Source organism: Staurois parvus, unplaced genomic scaffold, assembly GCF_062004578.1.
Source record: "Staurois parvus isolate SC_StPar_1 unplaced genomic scaffold, SC_StPar_1.0 ptg001642l, whole genome shotgun sequence".
In the NCBI taxonomy this organism is placed as follows: domain Eukaryota; kingdom Metazoa; phylum Chordata; class Amphibia; order Anura; family Ranidae; genus Staurois; species Staurois parvus.
In genome coordinates this window covers 492,547-517,687 of record NW_028319438.1, presented here as the reverse complement: position 1 = coordinate 517,687, position 25,141 = coordinate 492,547, and the positions used below count along the sequence as shown (strand labels likewise).

At 42.1% G+C, this 25,141-nt stretch overlaps 1 protein-coding gene across 2 annotated transcripts in view; it reads right to left on the bottom strand.

Annotated features, from left to right (window-relative positions):
* The window catches only part of LOC149434891 (NXPE family member 3-like), a 109,646-nt gene that overhangs the window by 65,995 nt on the left and 18,510 nt on the right, over positions 1-25,141 (bottom strand). The window contains exon 2 of one of the 2 annotated variants that reach the window (XM_089663229.1): positions 11,345-11,485. The exons of the other annotated variant lie outside the window; for it this stretch is intronic. Coding sequence (XP_089519355.1) covers positions 11,345-11,404 — 60 coding nt within the window. The 5' untranslated portion in view covers positions 11,405-11,485. The remainder of the gene's footprint in view (positions 1-11,344; positions 11,486-25,141) is intronic. 2 annotated transcript variants of the gene reach the window in all.

The following is a 25,141-nucleotide window of genomic DNA, read 5'->3' as shown; positions in this document are numbered from 1 at the left end:
AACATTCACTAAAACCACTAAAATCACATAGTATAACATTCCTGTATCAAACCATTTCACATACATTTTGTCCCGAGTGCTTTGTCCTGCGCCCTGCCTGCATTTTGTCTGTTCTTTCTGCCTGGAAACTGAGAAACGTCCATGGCGTCCAAAAAGCGTCCCTTTAGGTCAAAAGCGGTTTTAGACCGGCTAGAGAACAGCGATAGTAAATCAGAACCACTTGCAGAATTGAGTGATAATGATTCGTGGGGGAAATTCCTCATCAGACACTGAAAACGATTCTGCGACTGAGCTCAGCGATGTGCGAACTTGGCGCTATATTTCACATTTCAGTGTTTTTGGTTTGATTATATTATTGAATTAAATTTATTATTATATTATTATTTTTTATGATTATTTATTAAATTATAATTTATGATTTTGTGTTTTCAAATTTTATCATACCCGGGATGTTTACTAGACTCTTGTTTGGACAGATTTCAGTGAGTTATTCCTAAAAATTACAGGCCTACAATAGAAAAATACATATTTCCATGCAAAAAAATGTACCGCTTTGAGCACAGAAATACGGACATAATCAGACCACCAGGGAGGCTACAGGATGTTGTAGAGTTGGAAGATAACATATAAGGAATCCATTGTCTGCAGACATAAGGTCCAGAAAGAGGGGGGCAACCTCTGTACTTAGTGAACCTTGCTTTCTGTGCTGGGTATAGAACCCTCCTAATTGGAGATTGCTACGCCAGCCAACTGGACGGGGCACTTATATTGACATGAGCTCTGTCAGTGGATTTAATCAAGTATGTTCTAAGTTATATAGCATAGATCAACGTTTGGTTGCCTGTAAAAAAAAAAAATCTAGTCTATGATATGAGCAAGTAATGCCAAGCTGTAATAAATTTACATCTGTGGGAGGCTTGAGCCTCCATCTTGCTTGAGGGCCAATTCACACCAGTGTATTGATTTGAGTTTTAGGGCAGCGGTAAAACAGATCAACAGAAGGACATCTGAAAAACAATCATTTCTAATGTGTCCTATTCACACCATAATGCTGTGTTGATCTGCGTTGCCCTAAAATGCAACATGTATCTATTTTAGTGCAACACAGCGGATGTCAATGTAATTCACAGGATATCCTGTGAAAATCCAGTATGCTTTAACACGCACTAAAATGTATGTCAGCACAGTGGCTAAATGGTTAGCTCTTCTGCTTGGCAGTACTAGGATCATCAGTTTGAATCTCAGCCACAGCACCACCTGCCTGGAGTTTGCATGTTCTCCCTGTGCCTGCATGGGTTTCCTCCCACACTCCAAAGACATGCTGGTAGGTGAATTGGCTCCTGTCTAAATTGTCCCTAGTATGTGTATGTATGAATGTGAGTTAGGGACCTTAGATTGTACGCCCCTTGAGGGTTAGGGACTGATGTGAATGTACAATATATATATGTAAAGTGCTGTGTAAATTGATGGCGCTATATAAGTACCTGAAATAATAATGTCAGCACATGACTAAAATGGATGGAAATGTACATTTTAGCACAAGTCAGTGTCTCAAGAGCGCAGGAGAAAGGGCCATATGTAGCGAAAGCAAGTAACAGTATTGTGTGAAAATATAAGCTGGGCAGACAGGAAGTTCAGGGAAGCAGTAGCGAGAGGGCAGCATTGAAAGCTGTAAACTGCAAGCGCTGGGGTAAGAATTTTAATAAATCCGAGGGGCGTTCAAGTCAAACTGGGAACAAACTTCAAGGAGTGGAAACCGCATTTATTTTTTCGACATACTCCCCTGCTACATTTATGCACTTATCCTGGCGATTAACTAATGCCTGGAAAACTTCGGCATAGAAAAGTCTGTCGGTAATATTCTTTATTTTAGAAGGGAAGTTGCACTTTTCAAGGCAATTTTCTCCAGCGCCTGATGAATGAGATGAAGCTTTATTTATTTCCATCATCCAATCATGAGCAAGCAAACAGTTTTTTTATTCTCCTTGTATGTGATTGGATATGCTTTGTGACGTGAATATGCACCACATTCACTAAGCTCTAGGGAAAATTCCCTTGCAAAGTGAACAGACTATTTGCTTGTAGTAAATCAACCTCACAAATTCACTAATGGGGTGCAAAATGTAAATGGTTTATCGACCAGAGACTAGGGGGTTGATGTACAACAGGCAAACAGACAGTCCACTTTGCAAAGGAATTTGCACTTTGCATGGGAATTTTTCTCAGAGCTTAGTGAATGTGGTGACAGTCTGCTGACTTCCATCATCCAATCATGTGAAAGCAAAAAAAAAATTTTTTTTCTTCTTTGCACGTGATTGGATATGCTTTGCTAAGTTACATTTCACCATATTCATTAAATTCTGGGGAAAATTCTCTTGCCAAGTGCAACTTCCCTTGCAAAGTGAACAGCTTATTCACCTTTAGTAAATCAACCCCTGTGATGAAAGAAATGATAAAAGAAAGGAGGTTAATTTCCACTTTTCCTACCCTTCTCACTTTCCCTGTTCCTTCCCTTTCCTTCTCTTCTTCCCTTTCTTCCTCCCTCCTTCCCTTTTTCCTGTTCCCATGGCCATTACTTACAGTACACCTGTGTGGAGACCCCTTCTAGGTGATCGTATATAGTTGTTAAAGCCCCTATGGGACCCCATCTTGATTTCCGTACTTGTGGTCTCCTCATCTTCTGGAGAGGCTAGATGATGGTACCTGAAACTACTAAAGGGCCCTGTTTACCCTGACACATTAATCCCATCATTCCAGCCTTTCCAGGTACCCACTATATGGTCTGCTGATATTAAATGCTCAGTTTTATACTGGCATCCTCATCTGACCCTATCTTGGTTCTCCTCCCTGAACCCCCCTCCCCTGTCCTTGGTGAATGAGGCTGGGAACACGCGGAAATCCCTTTATCTCTAGCTTTTGAACCTCAAATATGTTGCAATATTCCATTTTCCCCTTTTTCCTGTTCCCATGGCCATTACTTACAGTACACCTGTGTGGAGACCCCTTCTAGGTGATCGTATATAGTTGTTAAAGCCCCTATGGGACCCCACCTTGATTTCCGTACTTGTGGTCTCCTCATCTTCTGGAGAGGCTAGATGATGGTACCTGAAACTACTAAAGGGCCCTGTTTACCCTGACACATTAATCCCATCATTCCAGCCTTTCCAGGTACCCACTATATGGTCTGCTGATATTAAATGCTCAGTTTTATACTGGCATCCTCATCTGACCCTATCTTGGTTCTCCTCCCTGAACCCCCCTCCCCTGTCCTTGGTGAATGAGGCTGGGAACACGCGGAAATCCCTTTATCTCTAGCTTTTGAACCTCAAATATGTTGCAATATTCCATTTTCCCCTTTTTCCTGTTCCCATGGCCATTACTTACAGTACACCTGTGTGGAGACCCCTTCTAGGTGATCGTATATAGTTGTTAAAGACCCTATGGGACCCCACCTTGATTTCTGTACTTGTGGTCTTATCTTCTGGAGAGGCTAGATGATGGTACCTGAAACTACTAAAGTGCCCTGTTTACCCTGACACATTAATGCCATCATTCCGGCCTTTCTAGGTACCCACTATATGGTCTGCTGATATTAAATGCTTAGTTTTTTACTGGCATCCTCATCTGACTCTATCCTGGTTCTCCTCTCTGAACCCCCCTCCCCTGTCCTTGGTGAATCAGGCTGGGAACATGCGGAAATCTCTTTATCTCTAGCTTTTGAACCTCAAATATTATTATTATACATTATTTATATAGTGCCAAAAGGTTTGCTTAGCGCTGTACATTATAGTGGGGGATAGTACATGAGACAATACAGTAACAAGACAAAACATGAGGGGTTCGAGGGCGTTACTCTTTCGAGCTTGTTGCAATATTCCCTTTTCCCCTCCTTCCCTTTTTCCTGTTCCCATGGCCATTACTTACAGTACACCTGTGTGGAGACCCCTTCTAGGTGATCGTATATAGTTGTTAAAGCCCCTATGGGACCCCATCTTTATTGCTGTACTTGTGGTCTCCTCATCTTCTGGAGAGGCTATGCCTGGTATCTGAAACTACTAAAGTGCCCTGTTTACCCTGACACATTAATGCCATCATTCCAACCTTTCCAGGTACCTACTATACGGTCTGCTGATATTAAATGCTTAGTTTTTTACTGGCATCCTCATCTGACCCTATCCTGGTTCTCCTCCCTGACCCCCTTAACCCCTCTCCACTGCCCTTGGTGAATCAGGCTGGAAACACACGGAAATCCCTTTATCTATAGCTTTTGAACCTCAAATATGTTGCAATATCCCCTTTTCCCCTCCTTCCTTTTTTCCTGTTCCCATGGCCATTACTTACAGTAGACATGTGTGGAGACCCCTTCTAGGTGATCGTATATAGTTGTTAAAGCCCCTATGGGACCCCACCTTGATTTCTGTACTTGTGGTCTCCTCATCTTCTAGAGAGGCTATGGCTGGTACCTGAAACTACTAAAGTGCCCTGTTTACCCTGACACATTAATCCCATCATTCCAGCCTTTTCTCTCTTCTTTTTCTCTCTACCCCTCTCACTCTTCGCTTAATCCTACCCCCCCCCCCTTTTTTTCTCTTTCTCTTTCCCTTTCCGCACCTTGCCCTATTCTTCGCCACAGGGGAGTGTCCAGCTACCCTTGCCAATAGACTTTGCTTGTTTGCTCCCAGGCAGCACTTGTATAGTTTAAAAACTCGACGACATGTACACACTTCTAACCCCAAATATATCATGGGCAAGTTCCAGTGCCATCTTGCCAAGCTGTTCGCAGGAGCACGCAAGACATCGACAGCCTTCCTGAATGAGACCCCACTCACAAGGGCTAATGATGACCAGAGAACAATACTGGGAGCAGACATCACAGAGGAGGAAGTTAAGAGTTAACTATTAAAGATCTAAAAACACATAAGCACAAAGTTTCATGGCACTAATCTACAAAAAGTTCAGAAAAGAGGGCTAAGTTACAGCCGAAATGCTGAAAATACACATAGTGATGATCCCAGATCATGGAAAAGATGGCCAAACATGGTCAGACTGTTGCCCCATCTCTCTGCTCGACGTGGACATCAAAATATTGCCAAAGACTTTGGCCACCCGTCTGAATCAGCTAATACCTGTCTTGATCCTCAGATGACATATTATCTTACTCTATCATTACTGTATGTACGTCAACTTTCACAGGACCTCATGTTTCTCTCACTAGATATGAGCAAAGCATTTGATACTCTGTGCTGGTCATACTTGCGTCTGGTTTTCCAGAAATGGGGGTTGGGGGAAGACTTTTATCAGTGGATCTCAGTTCTCTACAGCTCTCTTTTGGTAATGGTTAGGTACTATGGGGTTGTGTCCTCCTTGTTTCCCATACGGGGGGGGGGGGAAACATGGCAGGGTTGCACACTATCACCAGTCCTCTTCATACTTGCACTCAAATCTCTTGACATCCATATTCACAACCATACTAACATAAGAGGTCTGGAGTTGGCTGACATCCATCACAAAGCAGCATTGTTTGTGGATGATATCCTGTTATATCTCATGTCACCAGTCACCTCCCTCCTGAACCTGATGGCGCTCCTTTCGCTGTTTGCTATACTTTCTGGTCTACACATCAATCCACCCAAACCAAAATGCACTACGCACTAAATGCGACCCTTCACTCTGCAATCCAGATGCAGGTCCAAGCCCAGTTCCCATTTCAGTGGGCTACTGCGTTTCCCTTCTTGGGCATCTCTATTACTCCTACCTATGACACTCTTTATCGAGACGATATTCCACCCCTGCTTCAAAATCAACAAAGTCTGTTATACTTGTGGAGTCATATGTCTCTTTCATGGTTTGCCGAGCTCACTCCATCAAGATGACTTACAGTGTCTGCCAAAGTTGCTCTACCCCTTCCGTACCCTTCCCATTCAATACTCTCCCACATACTATGTATCATGCAACAGAATATCCTGAATTTGATTTGGGCCTCTGTGGCCCATGCTTAGTCCGTCACCTACTTTACCTCCGCAAAATTTGTGCGGCCTCGGGGTCCCACACATTCAAAATTATTATCTTGCGACCAGGGGCGGACTGACAACTCATGGGGCCCCCGGGCAATAGGGGATCATGGGGCCTCTGTGTCCTTGCCCAAACTCAAAAAAGCCTATGAAAAAGGTACCAGGGGCATCTCATGGGGCCCCCTACTGACCCCGGGTCCTCGGGCAGTGCCCAAGTTTCCAAATGGTCAGTCCGCCCCTGCTTGCGACTCAAATAACACCCCTGACCCAATATTTTTCAGGTAAGGACTTACCACTCTGGGCTATGACAGATACTATGGCTACCCATTGCGCAACAGATAAAATTCAAAACATTAACAATAACATATAAATCCATATATAACTCTGCCCCAAATTACATCACCGATCTTGTCTTCAATATCACCCAAACCGTACTTTCCACTCCTCCCACGACCTCCTGCTCTCTAGCTCCCTTGTCTCCTCCTCCCATGCTCATCTCCAGGACTTCTCCAGAGCTTCCCCCATCCTCTGGAACTCTCTACCCCAATTTATCAGACTATCGCCTACTACACTTTTAGGCGTTCTCTGAAAACCTCTCTCTTTAGGGAAGCCTATCCTGCCCTCAGCTAATAATGGAATCATCTACTCCTCCTACAAGTCCATCCCCCACAGTTATTACCTTTTGTACCACTAGCCCCTCCCTCCTAGATTGTAAGCTCCAAGGATCAGGGCCCTCCTATCCCTCTTGTATTGAACTGTATTGTTGCTGTATTGTCTCCCGTTATATTGTAAAGTGCTGAGCAAACTGTTGACGCCATATAAATCCTGTATTATAATAATACCCATCCACGGCCCATACTTCTTAATCTGGTTTTAGCCCACACTGTGGGAGTTTGGGACAACTGTAAATATTCAGTGGATTTGTTGTCCCCTCATTTGCTATTATTACAACTGTTTGATTGCCCTTTCTTCCTTCCTGAAGTAACTGATAAACCTGCTTTTTCATGATGCTTTTCTCATGGTTAGGTGACAGTTCATCCTAAATACCCACCAACTCCCAATTCCCCTTCATGTGGTTCGTTCCTGTACTGTACACATCTTGTACACCCTTTGGCTGAATTTCCAGTGGGTGTCTGGGCTCCAGAAGTGGCTGAAAGTTACATTTCTGCTGTTGAATAGATATTGTCACCCTAGCAAAGGCAAGTTCCTTATGTCACCGTAGAAAGTGCAAGTAGGGATTTGTTTCTGGTAGGATCACCAACTATGATTTAATGCAAATCAGGAAGCATTTGATATTGCAGCAACATCTGCAACATTGTAAATTAATTGTTTGGGTCAGGGGTGGACTGACCATTTGGAAACTCAGGCACTGCCCGAGGGCCCGGGGTCAGTAGGGGGCCCCGTAAGATGCCCCTGGTACCTTTTTAATAGGCTTTTTTGAATTTGGGCAAGGACACAGGGGCCCCATGATCCCCTATTGCCCAGGGGCCCCATGAGTTGTCAGTCCGCCTCTGGTTTGGGTACAGATACAGTTTGATTTAAACCAGCATTGATCTTCAGCAGGGGAGTGCAACCTGTGGCCCATGTGGCCCGGGACGGCTATGAATGCGACCCAACAAAAAATCGTAAACTTGTTGAAATGCTGATTTTATTTTGAATTTTTTGTAAAAATGCATTTACACTTAGCAAACACATAAATAAAATAAAAATTTGACAGTGTCTCTTTAACCTCCCTGGCAATCTGATTATGTCAGTATTTCTGTGCTCAAAACGGTACATTTTTTTCAATGGAAATATGTTGTTTTTTTATTGTAGGCTGTAATTCTTAGGAATAACTCACTGAAATCTGTCCGAGTCTAGTAAACATCCCGGGTATGATAAAATTTGAAACACGAAATCATAAATTATAATATAATAAATAATCATAAAAAATATTAATATAATAATAATAAATTTAATTCAATATTATAATCAAACCAAAAACACTGAAATGTGAAATAGAGCGCCAAGTTCGCACATCACTGAGCAAAGTCGCAGAATCATTTTCAGTGTCTGATGAGGAATTTCCCCCACGAATCATTATCACTCAATTCTGCAAGTGGTTCTGATTTACTATCGCTGTTCTCTAGCCGGTCTAAAACCGCTTTTGACCTAAAGGGACACTTTTTGGACGCCATGGACGTTTCTCAGTTTCCAGGCAGAAAGAACAGTAAAAATGCAGGCAGGGAGCGCCGGACAAAGCACTCGGGACAAAATGTATGTGAAATGGTTTGATACAGGAATGTTATACTATGTGATTTTAGTGTATTGAGTGAATGTCACATTTTTACATTTTTGAATTTCCCGCCAGTTCCGTCCCCCGTACGTCCCGACGCTCGCAGGGAATGGAACCTGGAAGACGGATGCCGACATCGGCCCGGAGGAGATGGCTGGGGACACTGCAGGGGGGACATCGCGGGAGCGCAGGACAAAGTAAGTGCTGGAGGGATCCAAGAACAAAGCTGCAGGGTATTCCCGAGTGTAGCTTGGGGTTACCGCCTCTGGTACTGAAAGTTAACCCGAGCTACACTCCAGAATACCACCAGGGGGGTTAATAGACTTATAGGTTTTATCTTTCCAAATAAAAATCTCCCACTCTTCACAATCACGCATTATTCATGTCATCAGTTTTTGACAGCACCTAAATTTGTGAGCTATTTTCAAGGATGAAGCACATAAAGGGCAAAGTTCAAACCAAAATACATGATGAGCACCCTGAGAATTAATTGAGAATTTCTACTCCATCCATCCAACCAGATATTGATGAGTTAGTTTATCAAAAGTAAAACCCTGTCAAATATCACACTAGTTTTATGTTGCCCTTGTGATCTGCCCAACTATATCTGCTCACCAGCTATCCTTATTGTTAATGTATTTTACAATTCCTCTTCTTTAAGTGTGGTCCAGGAAAGGCAAAAGGTTGGACACCCCTGATCTTAAAGCAGAACTCCGGGCAAAAACTTATTTACATGTCCTTGTTGCTGATTTCCTATCTTCTCTGAATATGTCATCCATCATCTGGTTCACTCAGCAGTTGTTCTGAAATAGCCTATTCATTTTAAAATCAAACCATTAATTCTCTTTGATTTCCTGTTTGTAAGACTGGTGGGTGCTATGCCTCCTACTCCCCCAATCACTGATCTTGGCACATCCCTTCTGTAGTTCTTTCTCCAGGAAGCAGTGATATAATTCACTCCCACTTGCAGTGGTGGGTGGACAATGACTCTCAGACACATTCAACATATACAGGCCCAGTGTACCTGCCCACATTCACTACAATTCCCTGTGGTTGATGGGAACTGTAGTTTCCTTTTACTGCAGAGAGGGGATATGATGTCATTTCTGATGTTACACCTCCTCCTTGGCAGAGCAGATGCTGTTACCTTTACAGAGATGAGGTCATTAAAATTCAGTTAGACTTTTCTCCTTAATGGTGAGGATTTTCAAACATTTTATAACTGTTTAGTGTTTTGTGTAGGGGAGTGTACTAATGGGTGATTTGTTTGCCTATCCTGGTGTTCTTCTTTAAGTGTTTCTAATGCCGAAGCTTTATTTTTAAACTTTTTTTGTATGAACCCTTTAGCCTCGTACACATGATGGGAGTATCGGACAAATGATCTTCTGGAGGTTTTTTGTAAATGCTAGTCTAATATGGAAAACAAAGAGGTTATTAAAGTTAAATTCTCGTACGACAGAATACAACTTCGGAAGTGATGTAATGTATTGTATTGTAATGTATTCTTTTGTTTCTGAGCCTACACAGTCTTGGTCACCTAATTTTTTATGGACAAATACCATACAGATTAAACGAAAATCGTTCGTTCTGTTATCTAAGGAGAGACATTTTTGTGCTTGTCCCTTGGGACAATTTTGCATGAACTGCCATGAAGCCTCAAAATCAGATTATTGGACAATTGCTTTGAAACCAGTAACTTTTGTCCGATTTTCTCATTGTGTGTACTAGGCCTCAGCTGTAGCATACCTAATCTTAATGTCGTGTTCCTGGGCTGTAGTCAAGCTGAGCTCTAATTATCTCTGGCAATAGTGGACTATGGAGAGTAGAGACTCTGTGAGGATGTACTGGAGATGAAGAACTCACTATCCAGAGCAAAAGACTGTAAAGATGTATTGGAGATAAGGAGGTCACTATTGAAAGCAGAGCCTCTGTGAGGACGTATTGGAGATGAAGAGGTCACTATAGACAGCAAAGACTTTCTAAGAGTGCACTATAGAGAGCAGATTCTTTGAAAATGTATTGGCGATGAGGAGGTCACTTTAGAGAGCAGAGACTTGGTGAGAATGGACCATGGAGTACAGAGCGTCTGTGAGAATGTACTGGAGATGAGGATCTCACTATAGAAAGCAGAGAACGTGAAGATGTAACAGAGATAAGGAGGTCACTATTGAGAGCAGATCCTCTGTGACAATGTATTGGAGAGAAGGAGGTCACTACAGAGACTTTCTGACAGTTGGCTATGTAGAGCCAAGATTCTGTGAGGACATACCAGGGATGATGAGGTCACTATTGAGGTCAGAGCCTCTGTGAAGATGTATTGAAGGTGAAGAGGTCACTATAGGGAGCAGAAATTTGGTTAGCATGGACTATGGAGAGCAGAGCCTCTGTGAGGATGTACTGGAGTCGAGGAGGTCACCACAGAGACTTTCTGACAGTGGGCTATGTAGAGCCAAGACTCTGTGAGGACATACCATGGATGATGAGGTCACTATTGAGGTCAGAGCCTCTGTGAAGATGTATTGAAGGTGAGGAGGTCACTATAGGGAGCAGAGATTTGGTTAGGATTGACTACGGAGAGCAGAGACTCTGTGAGGATATACTGGAGATGAAGAGCTCACTATCGAGAGCAAAGACTGTAAAGATGTATATGAGATATGGAGGCCACTATTGAAAGCAGACCCTCTGTAAGGATGTATTGGAGATGAGGAGGTCACTATACAGAGCACAGACTGTGAAGATATATCAGAGATAAGGAGGTCATTATTGAGAGCAGAGGATGTATTGGAGATGAGGCTATGGCTATGGAGAGCAGAGATTTTGTGATAGTGGGTTTTAGTGAGCAGAGACTCTGTGAGGATGTAACTGAGATATGGGCAGAACCAGAGAAGCAAAATACCAGGTGACCCCAGAAAACTGACAGGACTTCAAAAAACTGTGCCTTCACACCCCATTTTCTGCCATCTCTATCTGCCACTGAGGGAGATGTTTAACCTACCAAACATCTTATGAAAACATCGTATTTTGGTGGAGGGACTCTATAGGACACTTTATTACTCACCACTCCGAAAAGAGTCAGACAGCAGAGCAGAAACCAGACCTGCCTTGCACTGCACCCCATTGGATCAGATCAGAGAGACATCAGCCCAATTCTGGAGCCTCGTACTATGATTCTCCATGCGTATACACTCACCGTTCACATCTGTGATGTAGATATACGACAGGTCAGTCTGTGATCACGCCAATCCAACCCAATAATAAATACGTCAATGTACTTGCTTGATAACACCCTTACCATAAAAATTAGAATTGCCAGCAATTAGATAGCAAAGGCCAGCAACAAATTTAGTTATTTGGCATATTACCAATGCATAGGTGCAGAAAAGGTCCCTCATTTATAAGATCCATTGTAGCCTGATGCATTGAGCTCACACATGTGTATCTGGGAGGGTCTGCAGCCTCCCTTCACATGACCTCTCAAGTCCTACTTGTCGCCTGGCAATAAAAAGATACAGTGGGTGGAGTTGGGAATCCGCCAGGCTGGTTGTTGAAGTGATATCTTCAGAAAAACAAATCACTTTAAAAGTAAAGCACCATGGCCAGGGGCGGAGACAACTCATGGGCCCCCCAGGCAATAGGGGATCATGGGTCCCCTGTGTCCTTGACCAAACTCAAAAAAGCCTATGAAAAAGGTTCCAGGGACCTCTCATGGGGCCCCCTACTGACCCCGGGCTGTGTCCGGGTTTCCAAATGGTCAGTCCACCCCTGACCATGGCTAGCCATTCATTTTTTGCAAGACTGGGATGGCAGCTATATGACAAAAAAAGGTATTTAGGATTTTGTTAATTGTAAATATCTATATATTTACTGTACCACTCCCAGGGGCGGACTGACAACTCATGGGGCCCTCGGGCAATAGGGGATCATGGGGCCCATGTGTCCTCGCCCACACCCAAAAATGCCTGTGAAAAAGCCAATGAAAGGTACCAGGGCCATCTCATGGGGCCCCCTACTGACCCCGGGGCCTCGGGCAATGCACTAGTGCTCGAATGGTCAGTCCGCCCCTGACCACTCCTGTTCCTCCCAGGAATACATGGAGAAAGCTTGCAAACTCCATGCAGTTGTGTGGCAAATTGTAATTGACACCAGGTCCCCATCGTTGTAAGACTCAAAAAAAACTTTTGTATGTTGGATTTTGAGGACAGTTTAGTTTGTTCTTTGCAATTGTTCCTCTATTGAAAGTGAACATATGGCAAAGCTATCTTAGGGCTTGTTCACACCTATGGCCGCCCCTATGCTGTGGATCACTTTTCAGAGGGCAGTAGAGCAGCGGCTGCTAGGTATTCAAAAGCAGGGTCGGACTGACCATTTGGGCACTGCCCAAGGGCCCGGGGTCAGTAGGAGGCCCCATGAGATGCCCCTGGTACCTTTTTCATAGGCTTTTTTGAGTTTGGGCAAGGACACAGGGGCCCCATGATACCCTATTGCCCGGGGGCCCCATGAGTTGTCAGTCCGCCCCTGTACAGAAGACCATACTTCCGCCCATTATTCTTTTTTTTTGTTTGTTCACAAACGTTTTTATTGAGGGATAGAGGGATAGACTGCAAAAACAGCACAACTTCATGAGGTTTAGTATACATCAAGAAAAAGGTACGTAGGTAATAAACAGTATTATAAAACACAATCATAGAAAAGTACAATAAATGCCCATTATTCTGACAGTCGAATGGGCAATTAATATGCAAATACCTAGACGTTTAAAATGTGTAAAAAAGCGAGTGCTAGTAATAATACTATAAAACACTAAAATTATATAAAATGATGTAAATATAAGTTTAGGAAGAGCAGCTAGCACTCAGGGTATTGGCAACAGTCCCTAATTGAAATGTAAAAATATTAAAAATATTAGTGCAGCGCTGCACTAATATTTTTAAATATGCAAATACCACATTGAAACTGTGAGCCAAATGTAGAGATGGGAAGGCCTGGAAAAAAAACTGAAAAAGTGGGAAAAATGTTTTTTCTTCCTTTTTTCTTTTTCCCCCCAGGAAAAATAGAAAAATATATATTTATGACATGGTATTCAAACTACAAACATGAAGACCTCAATAAAATAATTATGAGACTTTAAAAAACTTTTTTTTCTCACAGCTTAAAAATTTCTGGAAATTTTACATCTCTAAGCCAAGTGTTTGGTCCATGGCTGTGGACATGGGCTTCAAATGTCGTATTCCTCTTGTCAAGCTGCTCCTGAACAACAAACAACGTCAGAAGCGTCTTACCTGGGCTAAAGAAAAACAGACCTGGTCTGGTGCTCAGTGGCCCAAAGTCCTCTTTTCTGGTGAGAGTAACTTTTGCATCTCATTTGGAAACCAAGGACCCCGAGTATGGAGGAAAAATGGAGGCACAAGGACCCAGAGTATGGAGGAAGAATGGAGAGGCCCAAGGACCCGGAGTATGGAGGAGGAATGGAGAGGCCCAAGGACCCCGAGTATGGAGGAAGAATAAAGAGGCCCAAGGACCCTGAGTATGGAGGAAGAATGGAGAGGCCCAAGGACCCCGAATATGGAGGAAGAATGGAGAGGCACACACTGCAAGATGCTTGAAGTGCAGTGTGAAGTTTCCACAGTGTGTTGATTTGGGGAGCCATGTCATCTGCTGGTGTTGGCCCACTGTGCTTCATTAAGTCCAGGGTCAACGCAGCCATCTACCAGGAGATTTTGGAGCACTTCATGCTTCCTTCTGCAGACGATCTTTATGGGGATGCTGACTTCATTTTCCAGCAGGACTTGGCACCTGTCCACACTGCCAAAAGCACCAAAACCTGGTTCAATGACCGTGGGATTACTGTGCTTGATTGGCCAGCAAACTCGCCTGACCTGAATCCCATAGAGAATCTATGGGGCATTGCCAAGAGAAAGATGAGAGACATGAGACCGAACAATGCAGAAGAGCTGAAGGCCGCTATTGAAGCATCCTGGTCTTCCATAACACCTCAGCAGTGCCACAGGCTGATAGCTTCCATGCCACGCCGCATTGAGGCAGTATTATTATTATACAGGATTCATATAGCACCAACAGTTTGCTCAGCGCTGTACATTATAATGGGAGACAGTACACGAGATAGTACAGTAACAATACGATTCAATACACGAGGGGTTCGAGGGCCCTGCTCCTTGGAGCTTACAATCTAGGAGGGAGGGGATAGTGGTACAGGAGGAAATAGCTGTGGGGGATGGAGTGGTAGGAAAAGTGGAGGAGTTCAGTAATTAGCTGAGGGCGGGATAGGCTTCCCTGAAGAGATAGGTTTTCAGGGTGCGCCTAAAGGTGAGAAGAGTAGGTGATAGTCTGATGGATTGGGGTAGGGAGTTCCAGAGGATGGGGGAAGCCCTGGAGAAGTCCTGGAGATGGGCATGGGAGGAGACCAGGGAACTAGAGAGTAGGAGGTCTTGTGAGGAGCGGAGAGTATGTTTTGGGTGGTATTTGGATACCAGATCGGTGATGTAGTTTGGGGCAGTGTTATGAACAGCTTTATAAGTCAATGTTAGCATTTTGAATTTTATCCGTTGGGCAATCGGGAGCCAGTAGAGGGATTGGCAGAGGGGGGTGGCAGATACGGTGCGGTTAGTAAGGTGGATGAGTCTGGCCTCAGTATTTCATGACAGACTGAAGCGGGATAGTCTGCGGTGGGGTAAGCCAATGAGGAGGGAGTTACAGTAGTCGAGGCGTGATATAATGAGGGAGTGAATGAGTTGCTTAGTGGTTTCCGAGGTTAGGAACGGACGTATCTTGGAGATGTTGCAGGGGTGAAGTCTACATGAGTTTGTCAGCGAATGCTGCACAAGGGGCCCAAACCAAGTACTGAGTACATATGCATGCTTCTACTTTTCAGAGGTCCGATATTGTTCTATGTACAATCCGTGTTTTATTGATTGCATGGAATATTCTCATTTTCTGAGATTGTGGATTTGGGGTTTTCATGAGCTGTAAGCCATAATCATCACAATGATGACAAATCACGGCTTGAACTATCTTGCTTTGCATGTAATCAGTCTATCTCATATGTTAGTTTCACCTTTTAAGTTGCTGCACTGAAATAAATGAACTTTTGCACGATATTCTAATTTTTCGAGTTTCACCTGTATCTATATATATATATATATATATATATATCATAGATATTATTATTATTATTATTATACAGTATTTATAAAGCACCAATGGTTCGCTCAGCCCTGTACATTACAAAGGGGGACAGAACATGTGACAGAACAATACCAATACAATGCAAAACATGAGGGGATCGAGGGCCCTGCTCTTTGGAGCTTACAATCTAGGAGGGAGGGGATGGTGGTACAGGAGGAGATAGCTGTGGGGGATGGAGTGGTAGGAAGAGTGGAGGAGATCGGCAAGTTAGCAGGGGGTGGGGTAAGCTTCCCTGAAGAGGTGGGTTTTCAGGGTGTGCCTAAAGGAGATCATTATTTTCCATGGCCGTAATTATCGCAGCTACAGCCTTAAGCAGCTGCATCTTCTCTTTTTTAGGTGGGGGGGGGCGGGGGGGAGTAAAACCACTGCTCAGTTTTTACCGTCCTCCCCCTCATCCCAAGGCCACCTGTGAAAATGCCTTAAATGCTTCGTAAATTCACCCTAAATGGCTGAGCACACTAAATCTAAGGTGACCGTGAACGGCTGAATACAAATCAGCAATGACACAATAGTTACATCGCTAACGAGTTGAAAAAAAAAGACGTGTATTGTGTTCACCCACAACATAAATAAATGAATATATAGATTAAAAAAATTATTAAAATCCTGCATCCTTAGAATAATAAAACCTGCAACAGATCCAGAAGAAGGCAAAAACCCCAATAAAGCATGGTCCACTGTGCTCCAATAGGGAAAATATTACTTCCATCAGATACCAGCCTGGATCAACAATCTGCAGTGGTGTTGCTGATAAATCCTAATACATACAGCACTTCAGTTTGTGACCACAACATTGTACCACAATAATTAATACGTCAGTGGTTTACATATTTGATCACACCCTTATCATAAAATTAGAATTCAATAGTAAAGATCAGCACCGGATTAAAGTGGACATGAAAAATGAACAAAGCATATCCCTCTATAGTGTGTACGTGTCTCTATCCAGAGCACTGAGGCCTGGTTCACAGCTATGCATTTTTGTCTGTATTTTGCACAGTCGCTTTTACTTGGTTTCCTATGGGACATGTTCACATCTATGTGTTTTTGGAAAGGATTGGGGACTTTTTTTATAAAATTAACAATTTTTAATAATTTTCAAAAGAAGCGTCTTGTACAGAATACAGCAAGATTTCGCGGTAGAATGGCCGCACACAGGCGGACAAAAATAAAACCGTGTCTGACGGACAGTAGTCACATCAATAACATATATAGAGAAAATGTAGCACAGGAGAGGCAACCCTGGGTCAGAGATGTTACAATTAGGCTCCTTTCACACAGGTTTTCCATATGTCCGTTTGTCATCTGTCTGTTTACGGATGAAAAATGGACACCCATGTATTTCTATGGACTAGCGAATGTAAAAGGATGTTCATCTGTTTACATCCGTTAACGTCCGCATCCGTTAACATCCGTTTTTTTTGAATGAAGAAATCCCTATTTTCTTCTGGTGAAAAAACGGTACGGATGAAAAACGGATGTAAACGGACACAAAAACTGCGGTAAATAGACAAAAATGAATGTAAACGGACAAAAAAAGGATGTAAATGGACAAAAACAGATGTAAATGGACACAAAAACGGATGTAAACGGACAAAAACGGATGTAAATGGACACAAAAACTGCGGTAAATAGACAAAAATGAATGTAAATGGACAAAAAAACGGATGTAAATGGACAAAAACAGATGTAAATGGACAAAAAACTATGTATATGGACAAAAACAGATGTAAATTGACAAAAAACGATGTAAATGGAAAAAAATGGATGTAAACGGACAAAAAACGGATGAAAAAATGCATGAAAACTAATGAAAAACAGATGTAAACTGATGAATAACTGATATCAATAACATACATAGAGAAAATTTAGCACAGAAGAGGCAACCCTGGGTCAGAGATGTTACAATTAGGCTCCTTTCACACAGGTTTTCCATATGTCTGTTTGTCATCTGTCTGTTTACGGATGAAAAATGGACACCCATGTATATCTATGCAATAGCGGATGTAAACGGATGATCATCTGTTTATTTCCGTTAATGTCCGCATCCGTTAACATCCATTATTTTAATGGAAGAGAACCCTATTTTTCTTCCGTTAAAAAAATGGAATGGGTGACAAATGGATGCAAACAGACAAAAATGGATGTAAACAGATGTAAATGGACAAAAACGGCTGAAAAACGGATGTAAACAGATAAAAACGGATGAAAACAGATGTAAACGGATGAAAAAAACGGATGAAAACTGATGTAAACTGATGAAAAAGTGATGTGAACTGATGAAATATTGACATCAACTGATGAAAGACTGACGTGAACTGATAAATGACTGACGTGAACTGATAAATGACTGTCGTGAACTGATGAATGGCTGATGTGAACTGATGAATGACTGACGTGAACTGATGAATGACTGATGTGAACTGATAAATGACTGTCGTGAACTGATGAATGACCGATGTGAACTGATGAAAGACTGACGTAAACTGATGAAAACTGATGTTAACTAATGAATGACTGACGTGAATTGATAAATGACTGACGTGAACTGATAAATGACTGATGTGAACTGATGAATGACTGACATGAACTGATAAATGACTGACGTGAACTGATAAATGACTGATGTGAACTGATGAATGACTGACATGAACTGATAAATGACTGACGTGAACTGATGAATGACTGATGTGAACTGATGAATGACTGACATGAACTGATAAATGACTGACGTGAACTGATGAATGACTAATGTGAACTGATGAATGACTGACGTGAACTGATGAAAGACTGATGTGAGCTGATGAAAACTGACGTGAACTGATGAAAGACTTACGTAAACTGATGAAAACTGACGTGAACTGATGAATGACCGACGTGAATTGATGAATGACCGACGTGAATTGATGAATGACTGACGTGAACTGATGAATGACTGACGTGAACTGATGAATGACTAATGGGAACTGATGAATGACTAATGGGAACTGATGAATGACTGTCGTGAACTGATGAATGACTAATGTGAACTGATGAATAACTGACATGAACTGATGAATGACTAATGGGAACTGATGAATGACTGACATGAACTGATGAATGACTGATGTGAACTGATGAATGACTAATGTGAACTGATGAATAACTGACATGAACTGATGAATGACTGACGTGAACTGATGAATGACTGATGTGAACTGATGAATGACTGACATGAACTGATAAATGACTGACGTGAACTGATGAATGACTAATGTGAACTGATGAATGACTGACGTGAACTGATGAAAACTGACGTGAACTGATGAAAGACTTACGTAAACTGATGAAAACTGACGTGAACTGATGAATGACCGACGTGAATTGATGAATGACCGACGTGAATTGATGAATGACTGACGTGAACTGATGAATGACTGACGTGAACTGATGAATGACTAATGGGAACTGATGAATGACTAATGGGAACTGATGAATGACTGACGTGAACTGATGAATGACTAATGTGAACTGATGAATAACTGACATGAACTGATGAATGACTAATGGGAACTGATGAATGACTGACATGAACTGATGAATGACTGATGTGAACTGATGAATGACTAATGTGAACTGATGAATAACTGACATGAACTGATGAAAACTGACGTGAACTGATGAATGACCGAAGTGAACTGATGAATGACTGATGTGAACTGATGAATGACCGACGTGAACTGATGAATGACTGATGTGAACTGATGAATGACCGACGTGAACTGATGAATGACCGATGTGAACTGATGAATGACTGACGTGAACTGATGAATGACTGACGTGAACTGATGAATGACTGACGTGAACTGATGAATGACTGACGTGAACTGATGAATGACTGACGTGAACTGATCCGTTTTTTCTTGACTGAACTGATGGAAGAAATGGAAGGTCCATGTGAAAGGGGTCTTGATCAAATAGCTCTTTTCTACAGGTCATCAGTAATTTGGACAATATGAGCGCCCCCCCCCCCCCCCCCCTCCAGATGCATGTCCTATGGACAATAATAAACAAAAAGAAGAAGAAAAAGAAGAAGAGAAGGATAGAGAGAGAAAGCAGAGGAAGAGATATAGGATTTTCCACTCCCCAGATGTTATGTTTCACCAGCTGGGAGAAACCAGAAACCCTCCTAAAAAAAAGGGGAAAAGGAAATGAAAAGGAAGTCATGTGGAATGTCTGAGCTCCGGGATCTCACTGTGTCTGTCCTGGTCATCAGTGAGGCGTGCCGTAAGGGACTCCATAGGTTCAACATCCTTCATTCTGGCATAAAGCTCAATAGAGGTGGGAGATTCTCTTTTTTTTCCAGTGAAGGGCCACTAAACACGACGCCGCAGTCCAAACGTGACGTGCTACGTTTTTGGAGGTGTTAGATGGAGTGGGTGGAAGTAAGCCAAGCAAAAATACTTTAGGAAGAAAGGGAAAATTCATGCCAAGTACATGTCAAAGTAAGTGGTGAACCTCCTGCCAATACTGCCCAAGGGAGGAGCATTGGGTTGGTGGCTTATTAAATGCAACATGGTGCGTACACGCCCCCGCCGCTATACACTGCAGGCTGATTGGCTTCTTGTGCTGCTCCCAGCCTGAGTTCTGCTGCACAGAGCCTACGTAATACCAAGCCTAATTCAGGTACGTACACGACTTCCATTAACCGCTTTCCTGCCACCCTATAGTAGAACTAATGCTACAAGGCAGAGCAGGGCTGCGCAAAATCATGTATATATATATATATGCATGCATCAGACATACTAGGGGGGGTACATCTGGGGGAATCAATGGTGGAGAAGGATCTGGCGGTTCTGGTAGATCACAAGCTTAATAATGGCATGCAATGCCAAGCTGCAGGTTCTAAAGCGAGCAAAATCCTCTCTTGTATTAAAAGAGGTATAGACTCCAGAGAGAGATATCATCCCACCCTTCCCCCCCCCCCTCGGTACAAATCATTAGTAAGACCTCATCTGGAATATGCAGTTCAGTTTTGGGCACCAATTCACAAAAGAACATTGGGGAACTGGAGAAAGTACAGAGAAGGGCAACCAAACTGATAAGAGGCATGGAGGAGCTCAGCTATGAGGAAAGATTAGAGGAACTGAATTTATTCTCTCCTGAGAAGAGGAGATTAAGGGGGGATATGATCTCCATGTATAATACATAAGGGGGGATATGATCTCCATGTATAATACATAAGGGGGATATGATCTCCATGTATAATACATAAGGGGGGATATGATCTCCATGTATAATACATAAGGGGGGGATATGATCTCCATGTATAATACATAAGGGGGGATATGATCTCCATGTATAATACATAAGAGGGGATATGATCTCCATGTATAATACATAAGGGGGGATATGATCTCCATGTATAATACATAAGGGGGGATATGATCTCCATGTATAATACATAAGGGGGGATATGATCTCCATGTATAATACATAAGGGGGATATGATCACCATGTATAATACATAAGGGGGATATGATCTCCATGTATAATACATAAGGGGGGATATGATCTCCATGTATAATACATAAGGGGGGGATATGATCTCCATGTATAATACATAAGGGGGGATATGATCTCCATGTATAATACATAAGGGGGGATATGATCACCATGTATAATACATAAGGGGGGATATGATCTCCATGTATAATACATAAGGGGGGGATATGATCACCATGTATAATACATAAGGGGGGATATGATCTCCATGTATAATACATAAGGGGGGATATGATCTCCATGTATAATACATAAGGGGGATATGATCACCATGTATAATACATAAGGGGGGATATGATCACCATGTATAATACATAAGGGGGGATATGATCTCCATGTATAATACATAAGGGGGATATGATCACCATGTATAATACATAAGGGGGGATATGATCTCCATGTATAATACATAAGGTGGGATATGATCTCCATGTATAATACATAAGGGGGGATATAATCTCCATGTATAATACATAAGGGGGATATGATCACCATGTATAATACATAAGGGGGGATATGATCTCCATGTATAATACATAAGGGGGGATATGATCTCCATGTATAATACATAAGGGGGGATATGATCTCCATGTATAATACATAAGGGGGGATATGATCTCCATGTATAATACCTAAGGGGGATATGATCTCCATGTATAATACATAAGGGGGGATATGATCACCATGTATAATACATAAGGGGGGATATGATCTCCATGTATAATACATAAGAGGGGATATGATCTCCATGTATAATACATAAGGGGGGATATGATCTCCATGTATAATACATAGGGGGGGATATGATCTCCATGTATAATACATAAGGGGGGATATGATCTCCATGTATAATACATAAGGAGGGGGATATGATCTCCATGTATAATACATAAGGGGGATATGACCTCCATGTATAATACATAAGGGGGATATGATCTCCATGTATAATACATAGGGGGGGATATGATCTCCATGTATAATACATAAGGGGGGATATGATCTCCATGTATAATACATAAGGGGGGGATATGATCTCCATGTATAATACATAAGGGGGATATGATCTCCATGTATAATACATAAGGGGGGGATATGACCTCCATGTATAATACATAAGGGGGATATGATCACCATGTATAATACATAAGGGGGGATATGATCTCCATGTATAATACATAAGGGGGGATATGATCTCCATGTATAATACATAAGGGGGGATATGATCTCCATGTATAATACATAAGGGGGGATATGATCTCCATGTATAAATACATCAGTGGTTCATATAGTGAACTCGGTGTAGTTATTCCCCCTGAGGTCATCACAGAGGACAAGGGGGCACGCTTTACGTCTGGAGGAAAAGAGATTTAATCTCCAAACACAGAAAGGTTTCTTCACAGTGAGAGCTGTAAATGTGGAATAGACTCCCTCAAGAGTTGGTTGTGGCCAGCTCAGTGGATTGCTGTAGGAAAGTCCTGGATTCCTTCTTAGATACACAGAATATAACTGGATATAACATTTATAGGTAAAGTTGATCCAGGGAATATCCAATTGCCTCTCGGGGGATCAGGAAGGAATTGTTTCCCTGCAGGAGCAAATTGGATCATGCTTTGCTGGGTTTTTTTTTTTGCCTTCCTCTGGATCAGCTGTGGGTGTAGGATTATAACTTTTTTTTTTTCTATGGTTGAACTGGATGGACTTTTGTGTTTTTAAAGCCAGACTAACTATGTAACTATGATTTTCATTTCCGGGTAAGGTCTGCGCGCGCGCATGCACCATCCTACCCGCACCGCTGTTGGCGGCTAGGGATGTCAATTGTCCTCAGCCTGCACTCGCTGATCGTTGGGTAAAGCTGACATGGGAGAGACCTGAGTGTAAACAACACAGGTCTCTCTCCTGTCAGCAAGGACATGCTGCTTTGTATCTCTCTATACAGCAGCATGTCTCCCTAGTAAAACACACACAGCACACAGGTAACCCTTTGATCTCCCCAGATGTTAACCCCTTCCTGCCCTGTGCCATTAGAACACTGTCAGTGCTTTTTATTAGCACTGATCACTGTATTGGTGTCACTCAGTTCCCTCCAGTGTCAGAATGCCTGCTATAAGTCGCTGATTGCCACCATTACTAGTATTAAAAAAAATTTGAATTCTCAGTATATATACCGCCATTTGTAGTCGCTATAACTTTCAAACCAATTCATTTACATGTATTGGCCAGTGATTATCCGCTGGCGCCCAGTGACTATAGACAATCACCAACGGGGAGGACGACTGTTTTGTTTACAAACAATGTTCCTCCCTGTCAACTCGGGCACACTGCTCAGCTCAGCCATCCCGATCAGTGTGCTTACAGTGAAGCACACACTCCCCACCCCCTAGTAAAACACTTCCAGCACACAGTTAACCCTTTGATCACCCCTCACATGAACCCCTTCCTGCCCATTGCCATTAGTACAGTGTCAGTGCTGTTTTTTAGCACTGATCACTGCATTGGTATCACTGGGGATGTCAGCGACACCAAGGTAGTTCCCCCCCAGTGTCAGAATATCCTCCACAGTCCCACTGAATGTCGCTGATCGCTGCCATTACTAGTAGAAAAAAATAAAAAATCCCAGTATCTATACCGCCATTTGTAAACGCTATAACTTTCACATAAACCAATGAATTTACACATATTGGGATTTTTTATTAACAAAGACATGGAGCAGAATACATTTTGGCCTAAATTTAAGACGGAATTTGATATTTAAAATTTTTTTACTGGACGTGATTTATAGCAAAAAGTCAAAAGTATTGGGTTTTTTTCAATATTGTCGGTATTTTTTTGTTTATAGCGCAAAAAATAAAAACGCAGAGGAGATCAAATACCACCAAAAGAAATCTCCATTTGTGGGGAAAAAAGGACGTAACTTTAATTTGGGTGCAGCGTAATTGTCAGGTAAAGTAACGCAGCACCGCATCGCAAAAAATGGCCTGGTCAGGAAAGGGGGGGGGGGACCGCTGGAGGGCAAACAGTTAAGAAAAAAAAATTTAATTATGGGTTAATAAACAAAAATGTGCAGCGCTATACATTCAGAATTACTGATAACAATAAAAATATATATAAAAAATTTATATAAGTGTAAAATACCCAATAATGTGCAAAAAAGACTATAAAGTGCAAACAAAAGTGCAAAAATAGGAAAAAAATTTCCCAAAAAATAAAATCAATATAATCAAACTAAAGTCTCAAGTGCAAATGAAAGTCCAAAAAAATTTTTTTTAAATGACTCCAAAAAACCAACACGTGTAAATTAAAATTAGAAATCAAATAAACTTTCTTGGGAATCGACCATCAGCAGCGCCTAAAAAAAACTTGACACTAATGATGGGTTAATGACTGCAGAGCTGCTTTCATTTTTATAGTTGCATCCAGGGGCGGACTGACAACTCATGGGCCCCCGGGCAATAGGGGATCATGGGGCCCCTGTGTCCTTGCCCAAACTCAAAAAAGCCTAAGAAAAAGGTACCAGGGGCATCTCATGGGGCCCCCTACTCACCCCGGGCCCTTGGGCAGTGCCAGAGTTTCCGAATGGTCAGTCCGCCCCTGGTTGCATCTCCCCGGAGTTCAGATTTAAATGCCACTTCGTAACAGAGAATGATTTGAATTCAGTCAATTTTTACACAAATCCGATTTATTGCCCTTCTCTGCGCTCTTTACAGTTCCGTAACTTTTTTTATTTATTTATTTGTTTATTTATTTTTTTGAGACAGATAAAACTGTATTTTGATGGTATTTATTCACCACTGAGATTTTTTTTTTTTTTTTTTGCTATATAAATGAAAAAGTCCAAAAATTTAGAAAAAAGTGTTTTTCTTAGAAAATGTTTCAAATAAATAATCTTTCTTCAGAAATCTTTTCGTCCTTTTGTACTTTTTATGAACTGATTCCCAAAACCATGTCTCAGCCTACTGAATACAGTATATATCAGAGAGAGAGAGTGATGAGTTGTCACAAATGGCCTCGCGATCAGCAGATCAGACAGAAGCAAATCTTCGGAATATATTTTATCAGCAGTTTCGATCTTTAACCTCTTTAACCACTTGCCTACCGCGGAAAGGTTCTT